The sequence below is a fragment of the Anticarsia gemmatalis genome, chromosome 6 (assembly GCF_050436995.1).
Source record: "Anticarsia gemmatalis isolate Benzon Research Colony breed Stoneville strain chromosome 6, ilAntGemm2 primary, whole genome shotgun sequence".
NCBI lineage: Eukaryota > Metazoa > Arthropoda > Insecta > Lepidoptera > Erebidae > Anticarsia > Anticarsia gemmatalis.
In genome coordinates, this window is record NC_134750.1 from 3,911,026 (window position 1) to 3,921,214 (window position 10,189).

The following is a 10,189-nucleotide window of genomic DNA, read 5'->3' on the forward strand; positions in this document are numbered from 1 at the left end:
TTGAACCACTACGTTAAATTATAATAAGTATAATAGATGTTCTCGACTTGTGTTGCTAAATTTTACTTTACCTCGTAGGACTGCGTCGCTTACTGTTTGGAGAAGATGGAGTCGGACCCGTCAGCGAAAGACAATGCGGGATTCACGCCGTTGCACGTGGCAGCTGCCAAAGGCCACGTAAGGATTGCAAAACTACTCCTACAGTACGGGGCGAACGTCTCTGCGGCTGCTCAAGGGGGAATTAGGTAAACGAGAAAGCCAACCAAGAGATTAATTTGTTGCTTACTATTTATAATTTCAACGATAGTAACGTTAAATCTTCTATTTCCAGGCCACTACATGAAGCTTGCGAGAACTGCCGCGTGGAGGTGATCCGTCTTCTTCTGGCGTACGGCGCGGATCCTCTGCTCGGCACGTACTCGGGGCAGACGCCTGAAGAGCTGGCCGAGGGACCCGCGGCCACACTGCTGAGACTACACATTGCTGATGTGCAGGGCCATGCTATTGAACCTTGGAGATTCCCATCGCCCACTGAAATTATAGGTAAGACGAGCTCCTTATCTAATACGTCAACAGCAATGCAACTACATCGATACATACTATGATATCAATTTTGCGTGGAGTGATTATGATATAAGATATTAACTTTGGTCTTGTGTGTAATTTGCAGATCGTGAAGAGATGGGCTGCGATGCGCTGTCATCCCCACCGCCGGCGTCTCCGCCCCCACCCCCAGACTCCATGATTGAAATCCAATGTACCGAGGCCCCGCTCCCACCCTTTTACAGCCTCAAGACTGCCACCGGACAACCCTCGGAAGGGCTCTGGTGCTTACTACAAGACATTACAAATGTGCTACAGGTAAATATCTACGGATTTTGGTTTATTTTGCCACCTCTAGTATTTCAAGTGTTTTCCATAAGTTTCGAAAATTATGTGCCTTCAATAACAATCGTTATGGTGGTACATATTATTGTCTATATGCGCCAATGTGCGCCTAATAAATATTCATTTGTACAATGCATGATATTTAGCGACGTGGGCATGGTATTTAGTCAACTAAAAATAACACAATATTGTTCTGTTGTAAAATATGTATTTTAACCGTTCAGTAGAAAACTGATGTGGAACTTTGCTGTCCACCGCCGCCGCTAGTCGGCACTAGTGGCTTAGAAAGAAATGGCCCCACATGGAGCTGGACCGCCAAGAAGTTGGACCAGACGAGTTGGTATATATAATAATAGCTATTCGATACTAATCAAGTTCTTCTACTATTTCAGATCAAATCAAAAGAGAGCCTGCTGAAGCAAATCCACTGTGGCTCAGGATCGCCGAAGGAGCTGCTGAGGGAGATCCGCACCCAAGAGTTCCTGGAGCGCGCCCAGTGCCATCAACTACTTTGTGCCGGAGAAAAGGTCAATGTCCGCGCGTCCAAAGTGGCTCTCATCAGGGTCACCGATAAACTGAGGCAACTGCTCAAAATCGAGACCGTACTGGTTAGCTGACACTACGATAAAGAGGTCGATGACCCAGGGCGTGACCGTAACACTATTGAAATTTCTAATTGTAGGCCTAAAACTGAACAATTGTTACGTTATGATTCTTCGACTTAAACGTCGCTAGAAAGTAACGTTTTAACTTTACGTAATTATTAAATTAAATGTGGTATAGTGACACTGTTGTACGGTGCAGAACGTTGCCACGACATCACTATGCACAGTGATATAAAACTCAATCGGATTGTAAGTCAGTTCGTCATGAATTATGGATAATTTGTGCCGAGTATTTCTTTTATAAATAAACATGATGAACGTTTGATTGGAGACGGCTCAATGACGAGATCTTAATACCAAGCTTGACTGATTATTGTAATGTAACATGTATCTCATTTAAGAACAATATCATGAAATATTCGTTTTATGAGACTGTGTATTTTAAGGCAGCCATTTCATAATCGATTTATTTTTCCCTCACTGATGTCTGGCTTGTGAGATGTTGTGTATACTAATGAACAATGGTGTAAATATTGTACATAGTTTTTATAGTTAATACGCGTATAGATGTTGCTTTAAATGTTCGATATTCTCATGGGTGCTATTTAACGTTGGTGTACGGTGTATTGGGTAGATAGGCGAATAAGTAAAGAGCGCTGCGGCGAGATGATTAGTGTAATTATATTATTAGGAAATTAACGACATGTAGTTACCACACTGTTAATTGTAAGGCGTTAGCATAATCTTATACTGTGTGTGCAATAGTATACGTGGTTATTCTTGAACATTGTAGACGATTTTTATGTATTTGGAGTGAAGTATCAAGAGACAGGGTTGGATGGCCTTAAGCACGCGACTGTTGTACTTAATCATCGATCGTGAACAAGTGCAATTGTATCGTCTGCAAGTAGATTCTATTGAACATTATCTTGCGCTCCTCGCTCCTCTCACTGGACCTTTAGTGAATCCTCCGTTATCGATACATCACCCGTAACCTGTTATTATATAAAGTTTTGAGATTATGCTAGTAACTTCTTTGTCAATTTTAATTTAAAATATGGCATTTTTGTTCTTTGTTATGTTTGCTAATATTGTCTCCCCTGATATATTTTTATTAATATTGTACAATATATTACTATAATTATATAATGAGTTATGTTTTTATTTATACAGCCCTGTAAAAATTAGGAAAATTTATTGAATCATATTGTATTACGCATATCGCAAAAATATTGAAAATGTAAATAAGAAGACACTAAACAAATTATTTTCTAACTTATTCTGGAGCGTCAAATATCTGTATTAAATAATTCCAATGAAATGTTATTCGCGTAACGCAATGTTTTATTCATTGTCAGTTATTTAGTGCAGCACACTAACTTCTGTATAATATTTTCGGACTCTGTATAAATAATAGCAGTTTTATATGCAGTAGTCAAGGCCATGTTCCGCCCTATCTATTTATTTCTTTGTGGAAACACGAAACGAAGAAGTACATTATTAATCTGTGATGAAATATTATTAGGAGAATATACTTGCGCGCGGAAAATGGAATGAAAAATAATGTTAATGATAAATTTTGGAGTAAATGTAACTAACGATTTATACAGAATTGTGTACTTTTCTGAATGGTATCGAAGTCGTGTATGTTTTATCTGTTTTAGCTATACCTACAGTATAAGTATTACTATAATTATTGACTCTTATTTCTTGTTGATAACATGGAAAATAAAACCGTGAACAATCATAACAAGTTTTTTATTTTGTGTTTGTTATCCTTTGTATTTACACAACACCTGGATCGAAAGTAATGATGGGTGACAAATCTCATTGTGCTGTTAGTCAAATGTATTGTTTGGTAATTAACTAAAATAATATTCACGTAACGTCTTCTTGGCCAGAGCTAGAGAGCTTCCAGAGCTCTAGAACTGATTTGCAGTAGCAAACTGCGCAGAAGCACTGCATACTAACCGGAGCACAAGTCGTTGACCCCGGTAGCTATACTCTAGTTAGTTAGGTGCAGAGATTTATGTCTGAAAGTCTCCATTTTGGATACAAACTTTAGACAGGTTTTACAGACGTAGTCATTTCTTCTCTCCTCTAATGCCCGGTTTCTGAGGCACATTTAGCGGTAGTTTATTTATTCAACTGTCATGTTTATCAGGTTAAACGCTATTGAATAAATAGACTACCGCTAAATTGACTTCACAAACCGAGCATCAATCAGGAAAAAAAGTAATAAAAGTTGAGGAGATTACTTTCAAGGAAATATATTTTTTGGATAGAAATAGCGTAAGAGCAAGAAAGTTTTTCTAACGTGAAATCGTTTTCTATAAATTAAATTAAATTTTAATAAAATAAAAGTGAATATGATAATTTAATATATTTCTATTTGTGTGTTCTAGACCTTATATTGTTATATAGATTAAAAATTATTTTGACAGCTTATTGAATGAATGGTTATCTAGTATTGCTATAGTAAAAATTGACATGACAGCTTGAAAAGGCACAGATTTACGAAGAACATCACTAAAGTTGAATGAGTTTGGCGTTTGGGCGAGGCTTCTTCCTCCGAGGTGTTTGTCATCATCATACAATTTCAAATAAGAAACGATTTTAAACAATGGGTTCTCAATAAAAACTGTCGTTGTAACATAACCAGTGAAACACATTGCAATAGTTAGTGATATGAAAATTATGATATTGTATTACCTATTGTTTGTCAGAAAATGAAGCGTGTTTTGTTGTTACTGGCTGTGACGAGTTGTGTGAGGACACAAATTCCTGACTCCAATGGTGCGTACAATCCCAACTATCCTCAACAGCAGTATCAAGACAATCAAAATGGATCACTATACCGTCCAAACTCACAGGTACCTTACGGTAGCTTTCCTGTGAATTCAAACATGAACGACTACAATGCAGGTCAAAGTTCTTTCTACCAGGACAATTTTAACTCGGATACATATGGTGAAAATGAAAATGAGGTAGATCCACAGAATACAGCGTCTTACTATGCGGGCTTGGATTACGAAGAAAGGTATAAATGTCCCCCAAACTGGATCAGGTTTCGGGAATCATGTTACCGCTTCACTAAGTCGCCGGATCGACCGAGGAACGAAGCACGGAAGATATGTTTGGCTTATGAAGCCGATCTAGCGTCGGTAAATAGCCCTGAGGAACATGGCTTCATCATAACCCATTTAATGAAACTGGATCCACAAAAAGGTTCATGGTACATAGGTGCTCATCAGCAGTCACCTGGCTACTGGTCTAATGATGCAGATGGATCACAATTGAGTGGTTTAGAAAATGCATTCTTCAATGACCGTACATCAATATACAATAGCTTCAACATATTGCCCCGTGATTACTTAGTGTACAGATTCTCACATGAAGATGGTCGATGGGGCTTAGCTCCAGTTGAAGGCACTCAGTATTATCACTTTATTTGTGAAGGTCAGACTCAGAGACTTCACTATCTAATTGAAGAAGAAAGATCATTCACATATGGTTTAGAAACATTTGATCCTGAGAGAATTCCTAGAGGACCGTACTTTATAAAGGAGCCAGTGGATACTATTTATGATCCAATGAGAAATTACCATGTTCAGATAACATGTATTGCTGGTGGCTATCCAGCTCCTGTGTACAAATGGTACAGGGAAGAATATCAAGTAGACAGCCCAATTTTTACTGAAATTGATCCTTTGGTTGAAACTAGATTTGTGTTGAGCGGTGGAACACTTATGATTTATAACCCAGATACTGAGAAAGACAATGCTAAATATCACTGCACTGCTTCTAATAAATTTGGCACAATTCGTTCAGAATCAGTGCGTTTATCTTTCGGTTATATCAGAGAATTTAATCAGAAGAGGCCTGTTGAAAGTGGCAACCAGTACTGGGGAAAAGTAATGTATTGTGATCCTCCATCTTTCTATCCTGCAGTGAACTTTTTGTGGGCCCGTAATTACTTCCCGAATCTTGTTGAAGAAGATAAAAGAGTATTTGTGTCTTATGATGGTGGACTGTATTTCTCTGCTTTAGAGACTATTGATAGAGGAAACTACAGCTGTAATGTTATGAGCAAAGTATCAGATCAGGGTCGTAATGGTCCCACTTTCCCACTGTATGTATATCCTCACTCTGATTACCAACATCTTAAATTTCCAAATAACTTTCCTAAAGTATTTCCTGAGGCCCCAGTAGTTGGTCAAGAGGTGCGCTTAGAGTGTGTATCATTTGGTTACCCAGTGCCTTCATATAATTGGACTAGGAAAAATGGCGCCATGCCTAAGAGAGCTCACTTGAGCAACTTTGACCGTGTATTGACTATTCCTAATGTTGGAGTAGAAGATGAAGGAGAATATATTTGTGATGTTCGCAATGACAGGTCCCGTATATCAAACAGTGTCTTCCTCAAGGTACAAGCTGAACCTAACTTTACTATACCCTTAGCTGATAAACATATGGACAATAAAGGAGAGTTACACTGGAATTGTGAAGCATTTGGTATCCCAGACGTTAATTATACATGGTGGAGGAATGGAAAGAAACTTACAATGGATACCTTAGAGCCTGAAGACAGAGATCGTTATGTTATACAAGATAATGTCCTTATAGTGAAATATTTGGACCCTAAAAGAGACCCAGGCATGTTCCAGTGTGAAGCCAAAAATCAGTTGAAAGCTAGTTACTCTACAGGACAATTACGAGTATTGTCTATAAAGCCGTCGTTCAAAAAACGACCACTGGAGTCGGAAACTTATGGGTCGGAAGGCGGCAATGTAACGTTACGGTGCAATCCTGAGGCGGCTCCGAAACCCACATTCACTTGGAAGAAGGACAACATTGTTATTGGTGCTGGCGGTAAGAGATTTATAACAGAAACTGGTAATCTTATTATAAGACAGCTTTCTAGGGACGATGAGGGTGTCTACACTTGTGTAGCTAAAAATCAATACGGCACTGATGAAAGTAGAGGTCGGCTAATAGTGTTGCGTGCCCCTCGATTCCTCGAACGATTACCGCCGCGTATCACGACACAAGTGAATCAAGTCGTGTTTTTACATTGCAATGCTGAAGTGGACCCCGTATTAGACACAGCCTACCTCTGGAACCACAACGGTATTCGTATGAAAGAGGCGGCCGATCTGTATGCCGACAAGAGAATCAAAATAGACGGAGGCGAACTGACTATTTTAAATGTAAGCTTATCCGATGTCGGAGATTATGAATGTGTTGTGAAATCAGCCATCGGTCGCATTTCATCCCACACGCAATTACGTATAGAAGGGCCGCCCGGACCGCCAGGCGGTCTACAGACACTGAATATACAGCGTTCGTCGGTGACCTTGGAATGGACGGACAGCAACTCGAATGGCCGCCCAATCACAAGTTACATAGTAACTGGACGCACCCACTGGAACTCTACATGGTATGTCATCAGCGACAATGTAGCCAATGTGATGGAGATCGATCGATACAATGGAAGGAAACGCGCCACCATAACTACGGCTCTGATGCCGTGGGCGATCTACGAATTCAGAGTTCAAGCTGTTAATCTTTTGGGCCCCGGAAAGCCGTCTGCTCCGAGTCCGCAGTTCTCAACGCCTGCAGACAAGCCGTCTCAGGCACCGGCCAACGTGGGCGGAGGTGGTGGAAAAACAGGAGATCTCACCATCACGTGGACTCCGTTACCATCTTCTTTGCAAAACGGACCTGGCATTTATTACAAAATATTTTGGCGTCGCAACGGAACAGAAGTGGAATTCCAATCATTGCCTCTCAAAAAGTACGGCAATATTGGGACGTATGTGGTGCATATTTCAACGACGTATTTCTATACGCCATACGATGTGAAGGTGCAAGCCTTTAACGATATTGGAGCGGGACCGGAGAGTGATGTCGTTACGATATATTCTGCAGAAGACATGCCACAAGTGGCTCCACAGATGGTGTACGCGAGGTCGTTCAACTCTACCTCTCTGAATGTGACTTGGAACCCCATCGACCAGTCGCGCGAGAGACTACGCGGCAAGCTGATTGGTCACCGTCTGAAGTACTGGAAGCAAGCGAACAAGGAGGAGGAATGTATCTACTACTTGTCGAGAACAACGCGCAACTGGGCTCTCATTGTCGGTCTACAGCCTGATACTTATTACTATGTTAAGGTAAGACTGTTATGTTGTTGATGAAGTAACCTGTACTTTTAAGTTCTACAAGAATTTCTTTCATATTAACAGGGCATAAGCATCTATGTTTCTTTCAATTATTGTCGTAGTTCGGCCTAGTGCGACAATTTATTCGAGCAAACAAAGCCGTAAATTGACTGTCCGGTCATTATGATCAGTGTATGCGACTGTTATTTATTGCCTAGACATCCGTGGGAAGCAACACTTAAGATAAGAAGTTGTAATGATCTTGGCAATGTAAATACATTGACCACCGACCGTGAATGCTTTACTATGACGAAAAAAAATCTATCATATAAATTTCAATTTGCAAATTTGTAGTACTTAGCTTTTTAGCCAATGTCATAAAAAAATCTTATAGTTTACTTAATTTTTAAGTGATAATTAATTTGGCCAGGAGTTTCTTGTCAGCTCTTCTCATTGGTCGTACCTTCCGAACTGGCGGTAAATTCACTCTCTGTAACGTAAACTATCATAAGTGTCAGCATTTGACCTAAATCAATAAATGATTTGATTTTAATTTTACAGGTAATGGCATTCAATTCCGCGGGCGAAGGTCCGGAGAGCGAGCGCTACTTAGAGCGGACGTTCCGCAAGGCCCCGCAGAAGCCGCCGGCCTCCGTCAACGTATGGGCGTACAATCCCACCACGGTCCGCGTCGTGTGGCGCTACGTACAGCCCACTGATGAGGAAGAACCTTTGCTTGGATACAAGGTATATTATATTTTTAACCACTAATTTACTAATTTAATTGATACCTAAGTTATAACATATCGCAATAATAATATAATAGTGCTGTAACTAAAGATACATACTCAGAATCGACGATTAACTTGTATATCGCTACCTATTATGGATACAAAAAAGATTTTTAAAATGAAATAAAAGATATTATTTTGTTACCAATAAATCAAAAAAATATGATATGGTTACAGTGTTAAGTCTAGTTGAAGTAATGTCTATTAGGTACTACACTATTATATTATAAGTGCTATATACGAGGACGTACGGCGTCTGTAAAAACCAATGATTAAAATGACAACATTATAATTTTCAGGTCAGAGTATGGGAAATCGACCAAGACATGAGTACAGCGAACGACACAATAGTAAAAGTGGAGCACAAACTAGAGGCATATGTGATGAACCTAACGCCTGGCAAGTCCTACAATCTGCGAGTGCTCGCTTATTCGAACGGTGGCGACGGCAGAATGTCCTCGCCCGCCATCACCTTCCAAATGGGTGATTATCATATAGACTCGTATAGCTACTCCGCAAGGAGCGCAGCTCACAAACATGTACAAACACAATTTTTAATATTCACACTAGTTTTATATTTCTTTCGTCCAATAATCTCGTGATGTCTATTTATTTTTACAACTGTTGCAGCTTAATTTACAACTTTACTCTCACATTTTTTTTATTAAACGTAGATACATTCCATTTTTTTTTGTTATATTATTAGGTTGTGATACGCATCCGGCCATTATTTTCGCTCAGAATTAATTATATTTTTATATTTTTAAGCAATGAAGCAATTTGTTTAGGATTATAACTTAGTTTAGGATCTGTCTGCTCTTTATTTAATCATAAATCTTTTAGAAATTTTCTGTTGTCTCGACTATAATTTCGTTCTGCTCTAATGTAAGGTAGCACAAAAAGTATTTTTGTATTCCTTGAAAACTTACATCACTGTTAAACTGGTCCACTATTTTCAATACTTGTAGATAGTTGATAAAGCATTACTTATAAGAATTATGAGTAGATATAACCTATTACTTATGTATGTATGTATATTCTTCTATTTTTATATTCTTTAATGATCTGTCAATTTTTATTGACAATAAGTAATTTAACATTTGATATTACTTGTGTAAGAGGAGTTTTATATGAAATCCTTTATACTAAGTCCATATCACGTAGTGTAAGGAAAATATTTTGTAATGACAGCTATTTGTAGTTTAGGTACCACCAATCCGAGCCATTTTATCATTGATCTGATTTATTTTGGGTATAAGTTTTTATTTTTTTATACATAAATATAGTATACAAAGTGTTCAATACAAGTTTAGATATGATATGACATTTATTTTTGTTTTTACAATGTATTTGAAGGTCTGATAATAGAAAACGTTTTTCATAATGTAATGTACTGAAAGAACTTTTATTTGGTAGCTCGTTTTAAACGCATTTTTGTTGCATGTATGTTCAAGAACAATAATTATGAATAACAAGGGTTATACATTGATAAATATGTATGTAAAATTAACTGCAGTACACTAATCCCGCCTATGCAAATGCCTGCTAAAAGAATCTCGATATTTCCGACAATATTGTTGTAGTGTACTAAATATAAAATAATAAGAAATGCCTTATGATTGTTAAAATTATCATTGTAATATGTATGTATGTCGTTTCCAGTAAAATAAATCGATTTTAATATGGATTTAATTTTGGTTTTTATTAAACTTACGTTAATTACGTACGCATTGTGATGTTT

General features: G+C 38.3%; 2 protein-coding genes across 4 annotated transcripts in view; both read left to right on the top strand.

Moving 5' to 3' along the window:
- The window catches only part of LOC142973514 (uncharacterized), a 59,818-nt gene extending 56,572 nt beyond the window's left edge, over positions 1-3,246 (top strand). For all 3 annotated transcript variants that reach the window (XM_076115301.1, XM_076115303.1, XM_076115302.1), the window contains 4 exons: positions 79-245; positions 332-543; positions 671-861; positions 1,281-3,246. In XM_076115301.1, the coding sequence (XP_075971416.1) occupies positions 79-245; positions 332-543; positions 671-861; positions 1,281-1,505 (795 nt within the window). In that variant the 3' untranslated portion in view covers positions 1,506-3,246. The remainder of the gene's footprint in view (positions 1-78; positions 246-331; positions 544-670; positions 862-1,280) is intronic.
- Positions 3,247-4,017: 771 nt separating this feature from the next.
- Positions 4,018-10,135, top strand: Cont (Contactin). The gene is made up of 3 exons (XM_076115304.1): positions 4,018-7,669; positions 8,219-8,404; positions 8,748-10,135. Exons 1-3 carry the CDS (start codon positions 4,223-4,225, stop codon positions 9,048-9,050), a joined length of 3,936 nt encoding a protein of 1,311 aa, XP_075971419.1. The 5' UTR covers positions 4,018-4,222; the 3' UTR covers positions 9,051-10,135.
- The last annotated feature ends 54 nt before the right edge of the window (positions 10,136-10,189 follow it).

Bases quoted from the DNA above. Each gene is read 5' to 3' on its own strand.
- Cont (XM_076115304.1), top strand. From the start codon at position 4,223: ATGAAGCGTGTTTTGTTGTTACTGGCTGTGACGAGTTGTGTGAGGACA. The intron at 7,670-8,218 runs GTAAGACTGTTA...TTAATTTTACAG, and splicing joins ATACTTATTACTATGTTAAG to GTAATGGCATTCAATTCCGC. The intron at 8,405-8,747 runs GTATATTATATT...TATAATTTTCAG, and splicing joins AACCTTTGCTTGGATACAAG to GTCAGAGTATGGGAAATCGA.